This window comes from Stegostoma tigrinum, chromosome 4, assembly GCF_030684315.1.
Source record: "Stegostoma tigrinum isolate sSteTig4 chromosome 4, sSteTig4.hap1, whole genome shotgun sequence".
Lineage (NCBI taxonomy): Eukaryota > Metazoa > Chordata > Chondrichthyes > Orectolobiformes > Stegostomatidae > Stegostoma > Stegostoma tigrinum.
Genome location: NC_081357.1, coordinates 75,963,710 through 75,988,446, shown reverse-complemented (window position 1 = coordinate 75,988,446; position 24,737 = coordinate 75,963,710). Strand labels below are relative to the sequence as shown.

Genomic DNA, 24,737 nt, shown 5'->3' with positions numbered 1-24,737 from the left:
TTGGTATATACCTAACAGGAAACCAGAAAAAAGTTTAAGTGGTCTTCAAACATTGGTGGCATTTTTTTTAGGACAGGCCAAAGCATAAACATGGTCATGACCGAATGTGAGAAAGTAGCATGCACATTGTGTATTTTATGATCCTCTTCACCAAGGAGCATTTTGGAGTTGCCAGCATAACCTGGTCCCAGTGTTATGGTTTCTGTGAATTTAACTGTAGTGCTTCCTTAAGAACTCTTGCTGATAGATTGGGGTACTCACTGTAAGCAAGGATGGATTTACAAATCCCAGATTAAAAAAATGAATAGGTCTATATTTTCTTCTGGCAGAGATTTTTTAAAAATGCACCTAACTAAAAGTCTTTTCATTCTCAAAGGAGAAACCCTTTGCCCGTTTGCCTGTTATAATCGAACAAAAATTGACCCTCAGCAGTTTTTCCAAATTGCTTTAGATAATTGAAATTAGTTGCTTGGGATTCTTCATAGAAATATTGTTATTTTCATCAATCATTATGTATTGTTAGATAATCTTGTGTTCCTTTTCAGTAAACCACTAGCTGGAAATAAAAAAAGCAAATCAATTTTTTAAGGTACAGTTTTATTCACAACTTTTGCACACCAGCTCTTACAGAAAATTACGTCACAGCAGTTTTTTTTAAAAGCATCAGGAAAGAATGAGATGTTTGATTTAGGTTCTCTTCAACACTGCCTTGGTGTTTCAATCTTAAATTAGCATTCTTGACTTTGGGAGTGGCACAATAATGTTTACATTTGCCAAGTCAGTATTTATAGCAAACCTTTTGCTGGAGGACCTTTCAGTCTAAAATGATTTACAGATCAATGTAAATATAACATTACCATTAAACACTGTATGTGCTGCTGTCTACAATTATTGCTAATGCTATTCACAGAAGTGTTATATTGAGTTTCTGCAATTCCATGAAATTGATAAACTGCAATAGATTTGCTAGAAACAACAGTTTGAGATTAAAACCGAAATCATCATCATGGAAATGTTGTTTCATCACCTTATATTGTAAATGTAATTGTTTCAATGTTGTTCAAGCCATTTATGGATGTATATGACATTGGAACGGATATATGTACATACATATCTATTGTGTGATAACTACTTCCCTATCAAAACTGAAGTTTGGGCTATTTCAGAGCAGAAAAGTAATTGCTTCAATAAAAATACAATACACAATTAATGAAGTACAGTTGTAAAGCTTCCAAAGTACTTTCGAGTTCACTTAAATTATACAATAAGAGATTCTAAGAGTTTTCTGTCTTTCACACCCCCGTTGTGGAGCTTCACCTACTGGCAGCACACATTGAAAACTCAGAAGCTCAAATTAGTTTAAATGATTTGAAAATCACATACAGCACATATCCAAATTCCCTCCTGGTGGGCGAGGCTTCACACCAAAGTACAAACTCTGAAAATTACCCCTTACATGTATTTTGTTAGAAAAAGATTTCATTCTGTTTAAGCACTATGACACAAATTCATGGATGTGAGCTGGCAGCTGGTGATCTGCATTCCTATCCACCTACATGCAGGCCAAACATCCTGCCTTTAATTAACTAAAACATTCCACCAAGTAAACAGGATTGATGGCAGGGTGCAGGTCAGTGGCTTGCCACAAATGCTCACCCAACACACACAAACACACGTACACAGTGTACTGACACAGCCTTGTTTTCTTGGCGCAACTTCACTTTTCAGTAACAACAGCCTTCTTGTTCCTTCCGCCCTCAGCAGGCTAGAAACGTCATTCCAGTTCTGCGGTAAGCACTCTATTAAAGAGAGAGAGAAAAAACTAAATTCAATACAGTTGCATTAGCTTTAGAGAGGCTGTGAATACTTTCTAGTCTCTCAGGAGCACAGGCAAGAAATTCTTACTTTACTTCTACTGTAAATTTCAGGAAAGAAGTGGGCTTAATAATTTATTGATCTACAATGGTCACAACATAATGAAACAAGTACCATGTTTTGTTTTTAAACACCAATGATGAGGTTAAATTTGATTTCCATGAGAATACACTCTCTACACACAATACAACAAAATACTAAAGAAAACATAATACTCAATTTCAGTTTTGACTCCAGTTAACCTTCATATTCTAGCAATTCACAAAATCTCAAATTCAAGGCAAGTCATGTCTAAGAGAAGCCTCTAATATATGCCTCTCTACTGTATAAATTAAAGTACACCATATACAATACTAAGTAAAGATTGCAGTCAGGTACCAACATTTTCTGAGAGTTGTATATTATTTGTTGAAGTTTGCAACGCAACCCAGAAGGGCAGGTCTAGAAATTCTATATATCCATAACAATTAACCACCTTGGTGAAGTGCACAGTGCCTATTATTTCCTAGTGGAACAAACTTAAAACTCTGTTTCCGAATGTTATCTGACACTACAGTGTAATCATCAACAATTTTACATTTGCGTCATATGTTTATGTGAAAGGCTCATAAAACAAATAATTAAAAACACATTGAAATCTTACAGGAAATGCTCATTGAGAAGGATCAGTCCATATGCTATGATGTCACTTTTACTAAGATTTTAAATTCCAACGTTTAACGGATCACTTGCTGAATCCTAAAAGTTTCCTAGTCTTGTTTGTGCAATTTAAATTATGTCAAAATACTTTGTTCCTTCTTTTTGCATAAGTTGGACCAGAGAAAGATGTTCTGAGTTGAGCACTGTACAGTTAGCTGCTAAATGTGACATTATTTGAATAAGTCAATTCGGAACAGGAGAAACACCAGAAGTTTTAAAAGGTATACTTTTGGAATTTCAAAGCTTTGATAATGTAATTATAATGAAAGATCTTTATTTGTCAGATTGAAGAATAGCTTGTCAATAGTAACATACATTGGAGCCTCTCTTTAAAATGATGATTGATCAATGCTGATTTAAAAGATTATCAAACCTACCCAGTGGCAGATTCAAATGGATCACCTGGAGCAGCACTACTTGGTTAAAGGAAAGGTATAACTATGAATGGAATCTGTGGCAGAATTGTTTGCCAATTGGTTAGCCATCACCCCCAGGAAAATTACTAATCACAAATGCACACTTGAAAACTTATACTGTGAGTTAAAATATTGTTTCTTGACTTATATACAATGAAATTGGCATGTAACAACAAATAAAGCCTTTCATTCCAGCTCAAAGGAAGCTAATTTGAACATCCTCAGTAAGATATCTCTTGGGAAAATTGCCCAATGCGTCAAATTGGCATGATGCTCAGCTTATTAAAGTATTATTCTAATTGCACTTAGATATATTTTCGAAAACAATCTATCAAAGGCATTCTCTGAAAAAAACAAAAATATACAACTTTCTAAACTGTTCTCAGGTGCTAACTTTCAGTCTGCAGGTCAAAGTAGAGTGAAAATCATTTTGACTGGTACAGGGGAATCTAAATTGTTTAAACTGAATTTGTATGCTTTTAGGCAGACTTTGCTTCTGGACAGAGGCCAAACCAGAGGTGGCTGAACTTTGGTTGAGATGAGTTATGGGACACAGATTATCAATGTGTTTGTGTGGTATGTGGTGCAAAAGCACAACCACGTGTGCTGGTGTACAGCTCGAAGTCACAACTATACGATCTGGTGTTGGTAAACTGTCAGTAAATAAATGAAGGTGACATTAATGCAAGCAGAGAACTATAAAATAAAACTGAACAAAAGTCTAAAACTCATCCCAATTTTCAACTGACAGGCAACTGCTACCTCAATGAATATAACTCAACTTCCCTCCAACTCAGAGGGCAGCACTGTGATCTAATCCCTGCTCACCTCCAGTGAACAGACGCTCAACCTTTTCAGCACTCAGATACTGACTGGGCTTTTGGCCTTCAATCAAGACTGTAGTGCTCAACTCACTCTATGAAAGGAAGCAAAACAAGCCATCATTCTCCAAACCTCAAAATCTCCACTGTTAATTCTGTTGACAACATCAAACCAATCACTGGCACAGTTTCTCATTTTATAGTTAAAAACTTTCTGTCTAGCAAACTCATGTATGAGACAAACTGAGATAGGAAGAAACTGAAGATGCTGGAGTCAGAGATAACACAGTGTGGAGCTGGAGGAACATAGCACTCTCTCTCTCTCTCCTCTTGCTTCTTCCTCCCACTCCCTAACCACTTCACTAACCATTCTTCCCCTCTGTGACTCTCCTTTAGTTAACTTCCCTTCTTTTCTCTTCCCTTGTTTGTCTTTCCTCACTTTTATCCACCTGCCTCAGCCTCTGCCCTCACCCTTTTCTCCTCTCTTGCACAGTCCACTGTCCCTCCACACTTTTTCTATTCTTCAATTCTCTACAGTTTCATCCCTGTTTTCCAACTGTCTCCTTTTCCTTCCCGTTTACTGATTCAATTATTACGTCACCTTCCAAATGTGCTTTTTCTGCCACAAATCATGACTCCATATATCCACTGAAATGAAATGCAATTGATATTATAGAAACCTGAAACATGGTTACAAGTTACAAGTCAGTCAAACAATGAAATTCCTTTGCTGCCACATGATGTGTTACTTTCTTTCACTTCAAACTTTGCAATTAGTTTGAAAGCACTGATGGAATTGCCTGAAATTTAAAAGATAGGCTATAAATATAGTTCTGCTTTGTCTTAAAAATTCTTTAATGTTTTGCAGTAGAGATTCCCTTATTCATGTTATATGATACAACTAAAAGTTAACATACACAATTACTAAACATAGGGTCACTATTGTTTGTGTCGGTATGAGAAACTATGGAGCACATATGTTGCAGATTTGTGTGGAAACTTCTTACGCTTTGAATAGTAACTTCTGAACCACAGCTTGATCTGTGAAGAAAGTAACAAACAGAAGCGAATGAACGATTATTGCTGAAAATTATATGACAATATGTGGAGATAGATCCAACAACCGACTGGTACTTTGTTTCTGCTTAGAAATTATTTGGAGATTTGTTAAGTGAATTAAACTGCAAACGTCAAAAGTCAAAGTTGCTCACAAGGTTTAACTACTGCAGTCAGGTAGGCAATACTGACATCTGGAATTAATGCATGAAAGTTGATAAAGGATAGAAAAGCAGCATTCTAAATCAAAGGAAATATGCGTGTGAAAACAATTATGAATGGCATAATGACTTATACAAGAGTAACAATACATTTGGACTACCATTATAAAAAATAAATTTGCAATCTGAAAGTAATTACCATTGTGAATAGCCATGTTGATTGCCTATTCATTAACTAGTTAGTGAATTAAAAAAATAAGCTGCATAATACATGCTGGATGCCTAAGAAAAGCAGGCAGCCAATCTGTAACTAATTTAAAACAGTTGTAATTTTGATACAACAAATTAGATTCATGATGAAGTGGTGAATAGTTCAACCCTCTCATGTTCAATTGTGTGGGTCAAAGTAATAAAAAACAAAATTTCTGGTGAAGGCAGTGCAATTGTTTGTCATTGCTGCCGACATTATAGCATCACACCAGCAGGATCTACAATTAGTGAAATGAATGGTTAAGTCACACTCCCTGTCAGCCTGGCCTTTAGTCGGATGCAGTTTAAACAAACAAAACACATGCATTAAAAATTCCATAGATAGCTCGCTTTTTATAAACTCTGTTTGCAACGTAATATTTAAGAGCAATCCTTTCAAATAATATACAGTGTAACATTGACTAACTGAATGACAGAAACAACCATAACATTAACTTGTAAGTAGTAAATGAAAGTGGAAAATAAACAAATTCTTGAATCAATTAGGGTCAAATTACAGAACAGTGTTAAAGCAACAGAATTAAAAACATTCATGGCAAGATATGTCAATTGACGGTGCTGGGAGAAGTAAAAGGGTATAATTTAATTGCCATTACAAAGACGAGGCTGTGTGGTGACCAAGATGAGGAACTGAATCTCAAATGATATTTGGCTGATATATCAAATATATCCAAAGGACTGATAGGAGAAGAAAGAAAAGAGGGTGGAATAATGTTGATATAGAAGATCAGTGTACAACTGAGAGAGGATCTCTGATCAAAAAAACAGCATGTTTGATTTGAAGAACAAAGAGGCAGGAAAAAAATGGAGAGAGTATATTCTCAACTACCAAATGGTACTCATTATGTAAGACAGAATAAATGAAGTAAACTAGAGGTGCATGAACAAATGCAGTGATCATAGGTAACTTCAATTTATATGTAAGCTGGGTAAAACTAATGAGCTGTGGAGGAGAAATTTCTGGAATGAACTTGTGCAATACATCGAGGAATGAACTTGTGCAACACATTGTCCCCACTGGGGACACAAGCTATTTTAGATATAGTATTATGCAATGAAAACAAGATAATTAATATTTAAGGTTTTTGCAAAGAATTGTAGCTCGGGTTGTGGGTGAGGTTGTTGACTTTCTTGCCAAGCTGGCTCGTTTTCGTTCAGACATTTCGTCACCATGCTAGGTAACATCATCAGTGAGGCCTCTGATTAAGTGATCTTGGAATTTATACTGTCCAGTCTGTTATGGTGAGTTGTATCATTTCCGGTTTTGTTCTGTATGGGTATGTATATGGGGTCCAATTCAATGTGTTTGTTGATTGCATTATGAGTCGAGAACCATGCCTCTAGGAATTCCTGTATGTGTCTATGCTTGGCTTAGGCTACTATGGTTACGTTGTCCCTGTTAAACTGATGGCCTTCATTGTCCAAGTGTATTGATATTAGGGAAAATTTGTCGTGTTGTTTTGTTACTAGCTGATGTTCATGTATTCTGATGGCTACTTTCCTTCCTGTCTGTCCGATGTAATGTTTGTGGCAGTTGGTGCATGGTATTTTGTAAACTAAGTTGGTTCTGCATTTAAAAAAAGTGTGAAGCTGGATGAACACAGCAGGCCAAGCAGCATCACAGGAGCACAAAAACTGATGTTTCGGGCCTAGACCCTTACTCAAAGAGATGAGAGACCCTCTCTGATGAAGAGTCTAGGCCTGAAACGTCAGTTTTTGTGCTCCTGAGATGCTGCTTGGCCTGCTATGTTCATCCAGCTTCACACTTCGTTATCTTGGATTCTCCAGCATCTGCAGTTCCCATTATCTCTGTTCCTTGGTTCTGCATTTCTTGGGTATGAGGTCTTAAATCCTTGTGAGTGTTTGTCATAGCGTGGCTGTGGGCTTGTGTACTTCCATGATTCCTAGTGGATGTAGGAGTCTTGTCATCAGTTCTGATATGTTCATGATGTAGGACAGCGTGGCCAGTGTGTTAGGGCATACTATTTCCTCTTGGTGTTGTCTGTTTAGTAGACACCTGTGCATGAAGTTGATGGGACATCTGTTCGTAGCAAAGATTTTTTGTAGGTGCTGTTCCTCTTTTCTCTTCAGTTCTGGCATGTTGCAGTTAGTGGTGGCTCATTTAAATAGTGTCCTAACACATCCACTCAACCCAAGAATTCATCAATACCCTCAAGAACACAAAAATCAGCGACAAAGAGAATAGGGTATCCTTTGACGTCATGGCATTATTCACATCAATTGACATCCTACTAGCCAAAGAAACACTGGCCACATTACTAGAGGAAGCAGGAATGCAGACCAACAGCTCCGTCAGCAATGACAACACATCCAAACTACTACTGACAGCACACTTTGTCTTTAATGGTCAAGTATACAAACAGATCAATGACACACCCATGGGGTCACCCATCTCAGGACTCATTGCAGATGGAGTCATGCAAAGACTAAGAACACACCACCCTACCCCGCATTCAACCTAAATTACGGATCCGGTACATGGACGACACATTTGTCATCATTAAATGCACCAAACTAGAAGAGACCCACCACCCCATCAATATCATATACACCGGGATTAAGTTCACAACAGAAGAAAAAAACAACAATCAGCTTCTATTTCTGGATATCAGGGTTGAACGTATGACCAAAGGGAGTTCCAAACCACAGTATACAGGAAAGCTACCCACACTGACCAAATCCTCAACTTCAACAAACAAAGCTGTATTAGGAACACTATTAAACTCACTGCAACATCACAGAACTACACAGGAAAGAGGAACAGCACCTCTACAAAATCTTCGCTACGAACAGATATTCCCTCAACTTCATCCACAAGTACCTCCTAAATAGACAACTACCAAGAGGACTCAGTGTGCCCTAACACCCTGGCCACACTGCCCTACGTCAAAAACATGTCAGAACTGACTAGACTCCTATAACCTCTAGGAATCATGGTAGCACACACGCCCACAGCCACGCTACAACAAAAACTCACAAGGGTTAAAGGCCTCAAACTTTTGAAATGCAGAACCACCGTCATTTACAAAGTGCCATGCACAGACTGCCACAAACATTACATCGGACAGACAGGAAGCAAACTAGCCATCAGAATACATGCACATCAGCTAGCAGCAAAACGGCACAACAAAATTGCCTTAACATCAGTACACTCAGACAATGAAGATCATCAGTTTAACTGGGACAATGTAACTGTAGTTGCCCAAGCCAAACATGGGCATGTACAGGAATTCCTAGAGGCATGGTTCTCAACTTATAAAGCAACCATCAAATATAGACAATAAAATGTGAGGCTGGATGAACACAGCAGGCCAAGCAGCATCTCAGGAGCACAAAAGCTGACGTTTCGGGCCTAGACCCTTCATCAGAGAGGGGGATGGGGAGAGGGAACTGGAATGAATAGGGAGAGAGGGGGAGGCGGACCGAAGATGGAGAGTAAAGAAGATAGGTGGAGAGAGTATAGGTGGGGAGGTACCCACTGCATCCCAAAGCAGCCATATGGTATCAATGTGGACTTCACCAGTTTCAAAATCTCCCCTTCACCTACTGCATCCCTAAACCAGCCCAGCTCTTCCCCCCCACCCACTGCATCCCAAAACCAGTCCAACCTGTCTCTGCCTCCCCAACCGGTTCTTCCTCTCACCCATCCCTTCCTCCCACCCCAAGCCGCACCCCCAGCTACCTACTAACCTCATCCCACCTCCTTGACCTGTCCGTCTTCCCTGGACTGACCTATCCCTTCCCTACCTCCCCACCTATACTCTCTCCACCTATCTTCTTTACTCTCCATCTTCGGTCCGCCTCCCCCTCTCTCCCTATTTATTCCAGTTCCCTCTCCCCAACCCCCTCTCTGATGAAGGGTCTAGGCCCGAAACGTCAGCTTTTGTGCTCCTGAGATGCTGCTTGGCCTGCTGTGTTCATCCAGCCTCACATTTTATTATCTTGGAATTCTCCAGCATCTGCAGTTCCCATTATCTCTGATATCAAATATAGACAATTGGATCTCATATACAAATCCATACAGAACAGAAGCAGAAATGACACAACTCACCATAACAGACCAGACAGTACAAATTTCAAGTGGAGTAGAACAACATCACTTTATTGGAGGCCGCACTGATGATGTTACCTAGTATGGTGATGAAAACTCTGAAAGAAAACAAGCCAGCTCGGCAAGGGAGTCAACAACTTCATAAGTAATAATTCTGATAGCATGTTAGAATTTTACATTAGCTGAAAAAGCTGTAGTTCTATCTGAGCCTAGAATCTTAAATCTAAGCAAATGCAAATATGAATGTTACACAATGGAAGTCACTGTGGTGGATTGGAAAAATAAATTATAAGGTTTGACTGTATATAGGCAATGGTTAGCATTTAAAAAAAGTTGCTTAGTTTTTAAGACACATGCATTCATTTTCAGGCTAAAAATACCAACAGGAAAATGGAAGTTAAAGATGACATTGGACAAAAGAGGAGCTTATAAATTTGTTTAAAAGTAGTATGACTAAGGATTGAGAGAATTCAGCAACTGATAAAGAGATGGAAAACTGAATATCAATGTGAAGTAGCATTAAGCATAAAAATGGATTGTAAAAGCTACTCTAAGTTTGTAAAAAGGAAAATATTAACAAAGACAAACTGAGTCCATAACAGATGAATTTATAAGAGGAAATAGAGAAATGGCAGAGAAGCCAAATATATTCTGGGTCTGTCTTAGTACAGGAAGATACAGAAGGCTCCCTGAAATAATTAAGATCAACAAGTTGGTGAAATTATGGATTTGCAAAAACTTAACATGAATAAAAAGACCCTTTTGGTGAAATTAATGGGACTGAAAGTTGACAAATTCCTGGGATATGATGACCTTCATCCTCAGAGGGCTGAATAATATGGCTACAAAATTAGCGTAGAGTATTGGTGAATATCTTTCAAAATTCTATCAATTCTGCAATAATGTCTACAGATTTGCAGATGCAAATGTAACCTATTTAAGAAAGGAGAAAGAGGGAGAACAGTTAATTTACAGACTTATTGGCCTGATTTCAAATGTGAGGAAAATACCAGAATCCATTATAAGGGAGGAGTTTTCTTGATACCTAGAAAATAATTTCCTGGTCAGACAGTCAAAATTGATTTTTTGAGTATGTTGACAAAGGGAAACCAGCAGATAAAGTGGATATAGGTTTTCAGAAGGCTTCTGATAAAGTCTCTCACAGGAGGTGAGTAATAAAATTAAAGTGCATGCAATTGGGGTGACGTACTAGCACGTATTAAGGATTAGTTAACAGGTAGAAAGCAGAGAGTAAGAATAAATTCTCAGACTGGCAGTCTGTGACTACAGGATACCTCAAGTATCAGTAATAGTGCCTCAGCTGCTCACGATTTATTTCAATGTTTTGAATCTGGGGGCCAATTGTAACATTTTAAGTTTTGTAGATAACAGAAGATTTAATGATTAGGAATGCTGCGGTGCAGTGGTATTGTCCCTACCTCTGGCTAAGGGGTCATGGGTTCAAGGCCCATCTGCTCTGGTGGTGAGTAATACTCTGAACAGGTTGACTGGAAAATAATATACAAAGCTTGATGGGAATGACTGCTGTGAAGAGAATTCAAAGAGGCATCAGATGGTTAAGTGTGAGATAGTCTTCCTCCATTGGAGGAATGATATGCAGGTTATTTCTTGAATGGTGAGAGATTGGAAAGTGCTGTTGTCTAAAGGGTACTAGGTAGCCTTGTTCTTAAGTAACTGAATGTTATCATGTAAGAACAACAATAAATTCAGAAAGCAAATATTAGGTTAGACTGTAATGTGATAAGATTTGAGCAGAGGAGCAAAGAAGTCTTACTTCAGTTATAAAGAACACTGGTTGAAATCACACCTTGAGTATTATGTGGATTTCTGATCTCCCTGCCTAAGGCTGAATATATTCTCAATATAGAGTGAGTATGGTGAGGTTCACAGGTCTGAGTAGTCTGGGCCTGTATTTGATCGAGTTTAGAAGACTGAGAGGCAATCTCACAGAAACTTACAAAATTTTTAAAGGAATCCACAGTGCAGACATGGAAGTAATGTTTCTCCTTGGCTGTGTATTCCAGAATTAGGAGACACCGTCTTAGAATAAAAGCCAAGCCATGTAGCACTGCAATTAAATGAAATCCCAACACTCTCAATGATGAATCTTTGGGATCCTCTACCCCACGGGACTGTGAAAATACAAACAAGTTTAAGATAGAGATTTCTAGTTAATAATGATATCAAGACACACGTGGATAGTACAGGAATATGGCTTTGAGGTAGACCACAATCTAGAATGGAGAGTCAACATGAGGGCTGAATGCTTACATACACTCCTGTGTGTAATAAAATATCATGAGGAGTTTCATGGGTGGGTTCTAAGGGAAGATGTGACATCTCGCCACTTATGACAATATTAGGGCAAGCAGGTAAAAACAAATAAGAGCCAGTCTTAAAGAAAAAAAAGATAGAGATACTTTAGAGGCTTAGGCACCCGAAGGCACAGATGCCAATGGTAGAACAATCTAAATCTGTACTGCTCAAAAAACCAGAATAGGAGAAGTATACTTAACTCAAAGGGTTGAGGGAGCACTGATGTGAATGAAAGTTCATTTTAGGATTAAATGTTACATCAAAATTGTGAACAGTCTGGTTTAGCCTCGAATGATTTTCAAGGAAAATGATGGAAGCCGATACCAGGAAAAAGAAAGTTTGTATAGGGAACAGAAAATGATACCTTCAGTTTTCCAGTGTTTAATTAGAAGAAATTTTGCTCATTCTGTAATAGAAATTGGATAAGTGATCTAATAATTTAAACATAGTTGAGAAGTCAGGAGTTGTGGCAGTGAGGTGAGATGGGTTTTTCAGTGTATGCGTTGAAAGTAACAATGTGTTCTTGACTAGTATTACTGAGGGGCACGAAAAATTGAAAAAACCAAAAATAGATTCTGATGGGAAATGAAGGTCATGTTTCGGGAGCAGGAAGAAAAACCAATGCAGATATTGTTCTGACTGTGATTACATAGATAAAAATGGAAACAAGTGAGTTGTCCAGCTAGGTGAAACATGGAGAGAAGTTGAAGGAGGTGATCAATGATGTCAAATGCTGTACACACATTGAGAAGGACAAAGAGGATTAGCTTATCATTTATCACAGAGACATAGGGTGACATTTGCCTTTATTTAAAACGTTTTCTAAACAGTGGTGACTAAGAAAGGAGAGATTCTAATATGGAGTTCTGGAGAAGTTGGATATAGGTTTGGAAGGAACAGCACATTCAGGCACTTTGAACAGGAGAAGAAATGTTGTAGGTAGGATGCTGTTATGCATATTAGGTGGAGTCATGTTTTTACTTTTTAAAAGAGGGGTTCCTGAAGAGAGAGAAACATTTATACAATCTTTCATCAAACAGGCAAGAAAGCAAGTTGGGTAGCCGACAGTATTGTGGGAATGGGGTTGAGGAAGTAATAGGAGAGTTTCATATACAAAATATGCTCAGACGGGTCGAAGAGAAAATAGGAGGGAAGGAAAAATGAGTTATGAGGTCAGGGCAATGTTGGGGGAAGCTTTACCCAAAGTACTCATTGTGTCTGTGACAGAAGAAGTCTATGAATTGTTCACACATATTGGTGGAGGTAAGGTTAGAAAAGATGTGACTGCCCTTGACATTAAGGCATTGTTTAACCAAGTGTGGCATCGAACAGCCATAGCAAAATTCAAGTCAATACGAATCAGAGGAAATCTATCCACTGGTTGATGTAAGCAACAAAGATGGTTCTGGTTGTTGGAGATGAATCATCACAACATCAGGAGTTCCTTATAAAACAGTCCTAGGCCAAACCATCTTCAGCTCCTCTACCAATGACAACCCTGCATCATAAGGTCAGAAGTAGGGATGTTCACTGATGATTGAGCAATGATCAACGCCATCTGCAGCTCCTCTGATACTGAAGTAGTCCATGTACATGTGCAATAAGTCTTGGACAACATTCAAGGTTGGGTTGATAACCAGCAACTTACTTTCGTATGAAACAAATGCCAGGTCATCTCCAACAAGAGGGAATTCAACCAGCCAACCCTTGATGTTCAATGGTATCACCAATGTGGAATTCCCCATTGACAAGATTCTGTGGGTTACTATTGAGTAGAAACTTAACTAGACCAACCACATAAATACTGTGGCTACAGCAGTAGGTCAGAGCTTGGGAAATCTGTGGTGAGTGAATTACCTTCCAATGCCTCAAAGCCGGCCTATCATCTACAAGGCACAAATCAGGAGTATCATAGAGAACCATCCCTTGTGTGAATGTATACAGCTCCTTTGACACTCAGTACAATTCAGGTCATAGCAGCATGCTTGATTTGCATTCCACGCACCAGCTTCAAAATTCAACCCCTTTACCACGAACACACGCTGTGTACAACTTACAATGCGCACCGTAATGACTCACCAATGCTCCTTTGACAGTACCTTTCAAAACTGTGAACTTGAGAAGGAAAAGGGCAACAAATAGATGGGAACATCACCACCTGTAAGATCCAAGCCATCCTGACTTGGAACTATATCAGCATTCCTTCACTGTTGACGTGAAAACCCTGGAGCTCCCTTCCTAACAGTACAGTGGGTGTATCTACATCAGCAGTTAGAGAAAACAGCTTTCTCCATAATAATTAATAATGCACAATAACTGCTGGCCTAGCCATTTCATTCTGTGAAAGGTAAAAGAACAGTAAAGGGAAGTCACAGTATGTACATATGTACAACATCTGATGGGCATTTACAAAGTACAAACGTCTGGTAAGTTGTATAAAAATATAGCTCGTTTGTTCTGGTTGTCACTTCTCCAGCAAACTAGCCTAAATTCAGGATAGATAAATTATCTAACTTAAAAGGGACAAAATGAAACGCTGACTTTTTATTACAAAATTTCTGTCACATTACTCTCCCCTACTGTTAGTCCTTCATAATCATAGGATCGACATTAATTTTTTTAACCTAAATACGTAAGCGGCATAAAAGACTGGGTGGAAATTTCACCTTTTGTTCATTTGTTTTAAGACTAAAATCAAACTAGTTATAAGGGAGACAAGCAAACATTGGATATTCCACATACAGAATATCACTAAGTGGTTAAAATATCCTTTTTCAAAAGATATTTGTAGATTGAGTTTCCACTTCCCATAGAGACCTATACTTTGCTTCTCTCTGGCAGTGGGGAGCAACTGAGTTGACTGCAGTGGGATGCTCACTAAAGCGCCCACACATTGGCATACATTCCAGCCTTAGATGCTGATTGGGAGCCATTTGAGATGGGAAAATACATGATCAGCCAAGAACAGAAGAGTACTTGGCGAATATTGAATTTTCCTACTTGGGACTTTTGACTAGTACCAGAGCCAGTAAGGATGTTAATTAACTTTATTTCCACTAGTGCTGCTCACTGAATATTCCGTACCTGAAGTGAGGCTAGCAATTCTCATACTTACTGGGAATGCTTAATATGGAGAGAAAGGAATGTTAGAGCTGTTTCACGTATGACCTATTGGATAGGAGATATTATTAAAAAAAATACTTAATTTAGGGAGATGAAGTATTTTGTTTTGAAGACAGTCTTCCACACTATCTTTTTTTCCTAAAGAAACAACGTGATTAATTGAGTGATAATGGGAACTGCAGATGCTGGAGAATCTAAGATAATAAAACGTGAGGCTGGATGAACACAGCAGGCCCAGCAGCATCTCAGGAGCACAAAAGCTGACGTTTCAGGCCTAGACCCTTCATCAGAGAGGGGGATGGGGTGAGGGTTCTGGAATAAATAGGGAACGAGGGGGAGGCGGACCGAAGATGGAGAGAAAAGAAGATAGGTGGAGAGGAGAGTATAGGTGGGGAGGTAGGGAAGTGATTAATTGAGTTTTGTTATTGATCCATATGATGATGATAATGCACTGGTAAGAATTTTTTTTTATTATTCATTTAAAGGATGTGGGTGTCACTGGCCAGGACAGCATTATTGTCCATGCCTAATTACCCACAAGGCAGTTAAGAGTTAACCACATTGCTGTGGGTCTGAAGTCAAAAGTAGGCCACACTAGGTAAGGTTGCTTGTTTCTTTCCCTAAAGGATACGAGTGAACCAGATGGATTTTTCCAACAATTGATAATGGTAAAGCTATTTGCACTCACTGTTATTACAGGGTAAATCTGACATCAGCCTCTAGTGCACAAGTTCTTTTAGGTATGGAAATCCAGATGCTGTTGCCAGAAATGCCTTGATGAGTTGTTTTAGAGCTGTGTTGCAATCTTTGCTGATAAACTTGACATTGAGATAATTTTACAGTGTGAACTTCTAATACATGCCTAACAATTGTGCACAAAAGGCAAATGAAACTTCCTTATAGTTGTTGTAGTCAAAAATTAGTTCATTTTAATGGCATAATACATGGTAACTATTGATGGGTAATCTGTCGTCCGGAAAATTGAATTTTACAAGTGTGAAGGCTCCTCCTTCCCAAATAAAATTACTGTCAGACTTAAAAAAACTGTGCATTGATTTAAATGTGATTGAAATTTCTGATTTTCATATCCTGATTTATTGTTGGCACATCTCAATGACAGTATTTCTATTTGATTGCTTGAAGAGACTTGTTGTTTACCGCAGGTTACATTAGTGGATCAGACATACAATTAGTGGAATTTCCTTCTGGGCAACTGTGCCTAAGGTAAAAGGTAAAGATCTACCTTTGTGACCGACAGCAAAATTCAGATCATTGTAATTGTGTGAGATTGACAGAGGTTCCTGTACATTGGCAGGCAGACTGCAAAAAGGACCCTGTGAAGCTGGTACATATGTAATTGTAGAGATTTACTTACTTTTCAAGTGGTATTAATGTTGTGTCATATCTGCCAAAAATAGGGACAATAGAATCAGCATTCTGCATTACTGTTTTTAATGCAAAAAGTTTCCTAGCGCATAAGGTGGTGGTCCAGTGACCCTGCTATCAAGTAGCACTAGGTCAGCAATAACCTGCTCACTGACACAGTTTGGATTCTGCCAGGCCATTACCTGACCTTGTTACAGCCTTGGTTTAAACACGGACAAAATAAGTGAATTCCAGAGGTGAGGCGAAAATGGCCAATTGCAGCCTTGATGTCAAAGACAATCAGAGTGTGGGATCAAGGAGCCTTAGCAAAACTGGAATCAATGGAGGCAAATTCTTGGTTGGAATCATGCCTAACATGTAAGAAGACGGCTGTCATTTTTGAAGTCCAGACATCTCAGCTCCAGGACATCTCTGCAGAAGCTCCTCAGGGTAGTGTCCTGAGCCCAAACATCTTCAGCTGCTTCATCAATGATCTTCCCTCCATCATAAAGCAGGAAATTGAGATGAATTCTGGTGTTTACATAAAGTTCAGCACCATTAGTAACATCTCAGATACTGAAGATTCCATGCCCATGGAGTGCAGTAATGTCCAGATATGTTTAAATAAGTTGCAAGAAACATTTACGCCACATACATATGAAGCAATAACCATCACTAGCCAGAGGGAATCTACCCATCTTCCCTTGTCATTCAATGGAGTACCATCACTGAATATGCCACAATCAACATCCAGGGGAATAATGTTAACCACAAGCTATGTGAGACCAGTCATACAAATACTAGAGACCTTGTTATTTCCTCTGTAATCTCCCACAACAGCTTGGAATCATTCTTGAGCAAATTAGTAACAAACAGAGGGAATCAGCCCCAAACAGTCTCAGAGAAGAGACATGGCAGATTGCTAAAGTAGGATTCACTGATGCTTTTTTGAAGGAAGAACGTATTTCTTATTGAGCACCACAATGGCTCAGGCAGGAGATCCTTTATTGAAAGACCGACTAACCTCTGGAGGGTGCGAAAAAATCCAAATTGCATTGTGCAAGCCAGAAATCTGTTGATATTATAACGTTCAGGAAAAAGGAGTTCTAAAGGGTTGCTACATTTGATTGTTCTAAAATGTCAGTTACATCCAATACTGCCTTGGAAAAAGGGTTTATCATTACATTAGAATAGTTCATATATCACTGAACTATCAGTTTAGTCAATTAGACAGCAACAGTCTGACAAGAAGGTTGCAATATTCATGTTGCTAGTCAGTCAAATACTCAATAAGATCAGAAATCACACAACATCAGGTCCATCAGATTTATTTGAAAATACAAGCTTACTAAGCCTCGCTACGTCTTCAGGTATTGGAGACAGAGGTGGAATCAGACGCAGAATTTATAAGTAAACGAGCAAAGGATCTCACCACTGATGAGGATATACTAAACAAACCTAAGATGCTGTTAAATCTTTAATCAGTTAGAAGGTTTTAATTGATTAATATGTAAATGAAAATCCCTGAATTTGCTTTGGATGCAGCATAGGGTGATAATCAACAGAAGGTTGCCCATGTCTGACTTAATGCCATGGAACTTCTAGGCAGCAATGAGGAATATGTGTGCTTATATCATGCCAGGATGATTTTATAAAGTCTTATTTAATGTACAAGTGAGTAGAACAACATAGCACAGTTTTTAACTGTTAAAAGGCAATTTTACAAACCAGTATCGGAACATGCTTCTTCACACTGGAGAGCGCATCATGTAGAATAAACTTTCAAATAGAACAGTGAAGTTAAAATCCTGCAATTACTTAAAATTACTAAAACTAAACAATTGAACGGTATGCTGTAGTTAAATAAATATTTGATTTTCTGAATGGATTAAATAAATTGATTTTCCTCATCCAAGAGTTATCTTTGATCTGAGATAGATTTATTTTTGTTAAGCAAAGGTATTAACGGATACGGTCAAAGGCAGGTACTTAGTGTTAGGCCACATATCAATCGTGACCTCTTTGAATGGCAGAACCAGCTCGAGGAACTAAATGGCCAACTCGCGTTCCTACGTTACAAGGTTGGCAGGCTTATCATTAATATAAAACCAAGAATGGTGGATGCTAGAAATCTGAAACAAAAGCAGAAACAGCTGGAAAAACCCAGCAGGTCTGGCAGCATCTTTACAGAGGAGGCAAAGTCAACACTTCAGGTCCAGCAATCCTTCATCAGAAATGAATATCATATCATTGACTATCCTATCAGAAAGCTCCAACAGGAAAGGGAGAAAATGTCTCAAAAAATAAGTGCCTCATTTTCTCCCAAAAGAGTGATTGTCAGAGAAATATATTGTTATTTTTGGTCTATGCCCTGTGGCTTAAAAAAGAAAAACATGAGTCAAATGAGAACTTCTGGTGTAATGATGCCATGCTTGATTTTTAAAGCTCATGGATTATACTCACCTACTAAAATCAACATTTCAAGAAGCAGTAGAAAAGCTAACTTTGTCATGAAATTGATCAGTCTATTGTCAGAAATATTAAGTTGATTTTTTTCTTAAATTTGAAAATTAAATTGATCCAAACTGAGGTACCATGGAATGAGATTCATACAGGTTTGTTAATCATTTCTGTCTCAGATTTGGCCCATCATCGATTTATTCCATGTTAAACCAGGAATACGTTTATTCACTTTTGCAATTGACTATGTCAGCACTGAATACTTGTTGTGACTCAGTATTATTTATGTGTTAAGATGGCTTCATGACATTTGTACTCTAATTCTTTACTTAAACATTGCATATATGTTTATGCTCTTTGTCATTTATAATTATCAACATCCATCCTCAATAGTATCTGACAATCTCTGAAACTTCTACAAAAGTGAGAAATGGTGTTTCTCTTATTATGCTCCAATTATTTCAATTAAGATAAATTTATTTTATTTTTCAGTAGTAACCAAATATTTCTGATTTGTCCTAAATTTGCCAATTACTGTCTTCAAAATTGCCACAAGGTTGAGAATGGGTGCATTTTAAGCGATTTTCCACAATGTGCCACAGCCCAAGTTAGGGATCAGTCACAATATCCCAGGATTAATTTTGATCATTGCTGCAGTTCTCCTGCTAGTTAAAGAATTTAGAAGGTCGGTTATTAAGACCAGCTTCATTACAAGTTAGTGTTTTTTTTTCTAAAGCAAAGCAGCAACAATGACCACAGACAGAATATTGTACTTTGAAATTAGTGTGTGTTGGACGGTGTCATGTCAGGGGTCACTTACCTCACATAACTGGATGCTTTTTGATTCCTTAGCTATGCAAGTTAAGATATGCATAAGATCCCTGACAAATCACGAGGCAAGCATGCTGCAAGTTTTCGACATTGGCAGGACCTTATGGGATCAAATGTTCTGGCGCCATACTTTTCACAAGACCTCACAGCCTGCATCCCTCAGCATCACATGCACATCACTCAAGAACTTATACCACCGTAAGTTCTCAAGCTACAAACTGACCTCAGAGATCAAAACACGGCAATCAAGGTACATTATCGTCTCAATCAGTCCTTCGTGGGAGTGGGTCAAAATTGAAAGAAATGAGGGAAAATAATCATTTTGAATTATCCTGTCATGACACATCTCACTGACAGGTGGGACTTGATCCTGAATCTTCTGGCCAAAAGGTAGTGATACTACAATTGTACCACAAGACCCTCTGGATGGAATGACAGATGTTGTGTTCTACTTACGTGAGAACAAAAAGCAGATGTATGGAATCATGGAACGACTAGGATCATGACGAGTGGGGCAGCCCTTTATGTGGCCTCACATTCTCGGCCTTCACTCTGCTCCCTTTCAAGTAACATTTATCTACTCCTCCCACTTTGGGTACTTCCACATCACTATTGAAATCTTACTGCACAGTACTCACAGTCAAATCGTGACCCACGAATTACCCTCCACTCTTTATACCCTGAATTGTGTAGCACTTTGTAACCCTGATGATTCTTAATCCTGCCCCTGTAGTTGAACCACTTTATGTGACCATTAATATCCCTGCTGCACCCCCATAGCCCCTAACTATTGAGGTTCTGATGCCCTTGCTGGTCCTGCGCTCTCTCTGCATTAATGCCAGAGCGACTGTGACATAGCATGACAACCCCACACCCCTCCCCAGCCTTTGGACTGCATAACTCCCTTTGATAACTTTCCAATCCTGTGCTATTTCCAGTTGCCTCCTGTAGAGAGTGAAAATAACCAAGCTAATCTATCAATATGACATGCTCACAGCCTTGAGAACCATGGACAGATTGTAAAACCTCTCAGATTATGTCTCACTCAAGCCCAGATTCATTCTGTAATAAGGCCAGCCAGCCAACCAACCAGGCCCAGTTTTGAAGAACAGCTTTTGGACTTGAAATGTTAGCTCTGTTTTTCTCTACCTCTAGATCTATCTGGGACTGACAGAAAATTCTGGAGAAACCTGTTTTTTTTTTCAGATTTCTAGCATCTGTTATTTTTCTTTATTTTTGTCCCAGATTAATTTTGCGGGACTGCCGTGACTGACCATGGCCTAATGGTGGAGTGAAAAGGCACAACCTTACCCATTCATATTTTCTCATCTCTGTTTCCTACAATCACAAGCTATTTGCCTTTTTGTGTTAATGCACCAATAGTTTGAGAGATTTACTCCCTGGCCATGCCTGTTAAGTGCCATCTGAGAAGCTGACACTGGTATGCTGCCATTGCCCTGTTGGATGAAGTGATGGTCCTGGGATACATCGTGCTTTAGTCAACATCAAGGCGCCTACTGCAGTTGCAATGGTTCCACCTAAATTAGACATTAGGAGCAAGGCCAAGGCGATCCTTCAAACTGACGACAAGGGACTTGATATAAATGCAAATGTAAATTTATTACATTTTTCTGTGGTGCCAATTTGCTGATTATGATAACATGATTCTTATATCAATTCATGAAATTTTAAGTGCCAGCTATCTACTGTGAGTGTTTTATGGGTTTCTCTGTTTGAAAGGATAGGCTTTGTAGAAATATATTTATTTACTGATATTCAGTGGAAATTGTAGTCTCTAGCCATTAGTTTGGCTATCAACTCAAATTGTTCTCCTAACTGGCTAATCAGTATAGGCAATGTAGAATAATCTAACAATATAGTACAATATATCAATTGATTTCTTTCATAATTTACCAGCTCTTTTATGGCAGCATTATTCATCTTCAAATGCTTGTAAGTGCTCTGTCCAGAGTGTCAGTTTGTGACTAGGTCAAGAAACCAAAAGCACTACTATTGTTCTGTGCTGGGATTCTTACAATCAGAGCTAAGGAAGATGCCAAACACTAATGAATCAGCTAGTTTAAGAGCTGGCAAAAGTAGAAACAAAAAGAATAGAGGTAAAATTATGCTTACATTTGAGCTTCACAGCACAAATCTCATCAGGTTAATGGAGGATAATTTACAGATATTTTATGAACTGGTTTTGGCCAGTGCAATTTAAATACAATAGCTGGATGTTGAAGTGGAAGGGGAAGTGGATGAGAGGCTAGAAGTGGTGAAGTGGAAATAGTCTGTACCAACAAGGATCATGACAGCAACTTGTTAAGGCTTCTTCCATAGTGTCTCCCAAACTCATGATCGCTACCACCACTAAAAACAGGGCATCAGGTGCTTGCAAGCATCATAACCTGCAAGTGCTCCTCCAAGTAATACGCCATCCTGACCAGGACAATCATCACCATTCCTTCATAGCTGTTGTGTCAGGCCCCTGAAGGGAGGGAGGAATACATAAACACACACACACACAAAACACCACAGAGAGTATACGTGTACCACATAGACTGCATCAGTCTACAAAGGTGGCTATTTACACTTTCTCAAGGGTAGTAAGCAATGGGTAATAAATGCTGACCTTACCAAACATGCTGATATCCAGTGAATTAATAAAAGAAAACTAGCAGGTACAGCGATTGAAGTAAACAGTTGCTCCTGGGGACTCCTTTAGATATCCTCATAACTGTCCCTACTGAGGTCAAGAAAACAAGCAACATAGACCAATGAATGAGCATGAAGCTCTTCATGCCTACAGGGCTTCAACCAGTGACAGAGGAGTTTGTTTTTGAAGATATATGCTGTTACTCAAGATTGACATGCAACCCAAAAAAGACAACAGTCATACCCTTTCTTCACCTTAGTGCAAAATGGAGTGTCTACAAGATAGTGGCTTCAGATGATGATGTATCAAATTAAATTTCCATCAATGGCTAATATACGATCTGAAATATCTTGGGTTATAGATTTGTAATCAGTGCTATCTGTTATTGTTTATACCACACACAGGATACTTTTATTCAACTCATTAAACTGGTTTGTTTTCTTGTTATTGATTATGTCCCTTTGCCTGGAAGTTATGTGAGGCAATGAATCTGGGGACATGTTTCATGTCGTCAGTTAGTAAACAATTCATTTAATATTACTAGCATTATCGTGTTAAGTAAAATAGAACTTTAATATTGCTGACAGTTAGCTTCATATGCAATACTTGATGAGACTATTGTCCTTTCGCAGAGTTTTTTTGGAATTTTATTGTGAGGCAAATGTAGCATGATGCAAAATCACTGTTACAGATATAATTCATAATAATTGCATGAAGGTGAGCAAATGCTCCCTGCATAATATGCTAAATTTAGCTCACAGTGGAATACACTGGGCTTCCTTCGTTGGCCTGCTCACAGTCTGGTGCTGCCCACTACCAAGCTTGGTGACGCATGGACTACTGGTGAATCAGAATAGACTGGCAGCTCCAGAGGCTGGAACTTTCTTCCCAGCAAGGGGTGGAACTTACCAGCACTTTAACGAACCCACAGCATGTTATGATTGTGGGTGGACTTCTTTCTGGATGATTGCTTTGCATACTTTTTTGACACCCTTTAGCCTCAAGATCTGTATCTAATTCCTTGTTGAAAACAGTGTTTTGGTTTCCTTTCTGTGGTAAAGAATGCCACAGGCTCACCACTTTTCAGGGTGAACAAATTTCTTGTCTCAGACCTAAACGGCCTACCCCATATCTACCCCTGGTTCTGGACTTTCCAGTCAGTGGAAAGACCCCTTCTGTGTTTACCCTGGCTAGCCCTGTTAGGGTTTCATAGATTTCTATGAGATCCATCTAGTTCTTCTAAACTCCAGTGAATACAATCAGTTCAGTTTCTTTTTACATGTCAGTCTTGCCATCCCAGGAATCAGTCTGGTAAATCTTTATTGCATTCCCTCCATAACCAGAACATCCTCCCTCAGATAAGGCAACCAAATTGTAAACAAAACTCCAGCTGTGGTCTCACTGAGGCCTTGTAAAATTGCAGCAAGACATCTCAGCCCCTATAATATAAAATCCTTTTGCTATAAAATCCAACATAACATTTGCCTTCTTCACCACCTGCTGCATTTGTATGCTTACTTGCAGTGACTGATGTACCAGGACATGCAGGCTTGTTGCACAACCACCTTACCCAAATTATCTGTTCTGACGAAAAGTTCTAAAGGCACCTGAAAATTTAACTTTGTTTCCCTCCAGAGATGCTACCTGATCTGTCATAACAGAGAAGAAATTTGATTGAGGTGTTCAAAATCATAGTTGACATAGGTTAATCATAGGTGGTTGACAGATGTTGTTGACTTGCTCATCGAGCCAGCTTGATCTCGTTTGAGAACGAGAACAAGCTAGCTCAGCGAGCAAGTCAACATGCCCACCCACAATCTGAGCTACAGATCTTTGCCAAAACTCTAGAGTTTTGATAAAGTAAATAAGGCAAAGGCATGATGGGCCAAATGGCCTTCTTGAAATGTACAGTTCTGTAATTTGGTATAAAATTATGAGAATTACAAAATATATTGAAATGTGAAAAATAAAAAATGTGCAACAGCTTTGTTTAATGTGATTCAAATGTTATGGGATGTTTGAGTATATACTATACAATACTGTTATTGCCAATGTACCTCACAAATATAAAATCATGAAAACAATTTATGTGATATACAATGCAATAGCTTCAGTGTTAATTGTTTCATTCATTACTATTTCTAGTGTTCTTCAGATACATCAGTTTGGCTGTATAAACTTTTTTGTCACTTTATACTTGCAATTTTTTCAAATGTTAATATCATAAATCATGGTATTAGGCTGAGACGGTCAAAGCTTTTATTTAAGAACCATGGAAGGAGCACTGCCCCTAAGAAGGGAAATTACTGGCTTGGCTGCTTGCTGGCAGACTACAAAAGGAAAAGCAGGATGTACCATTAGCTTTCATTCAATTCCAAATAACCTGGAACCCATAAACCAGATATTATATGTAAATGTGTATACACTTATATGTATCTATTTATGTTAAAAAAATCCATTTCCATCTGCACAAGAAGGGTATCACTTGCAGAGAAGTCTTTTTTTTATCCACCAGGCAAAGTGTGCTGAATTAACTGCCACATCAGTTTAAAGAAGAAAATTAACGTCTTGTTTTGCTTTGCTCAGCACTGAGTT

At 38.6% G+C, this 24,737-nt stretch overlaps 1 protein-coding gene across 19 annotated transcripts in view; it reads right to left on the bottom strand.

The window, feature by feature from the left end:
* Positions 1-580: 580 nt before the first annotated feature.
* Positions 581-24,737, bottom strand: part of supt3h (SPT3 homolog, SAGA and STAGA complex component) — a 637,811-nt gene continuing 613,654 nt past the window's right edge. For all 19 annotated transcript variants that reach the window (XM_059645430.1, XM_059645434.1, XM_048530947.2 and 16 more), the window contains one exon: positions 581-1,799. In XM_059645430.1, coding sequence (XP_059501413.1) covers positions 1,758-1,799 — 42 coding nt within the window. In that variant the 3' untranslated portion in view covers positions 581-1,757. The remainder of the gene's footprint in view (positions 1,800-24,737) is intronic.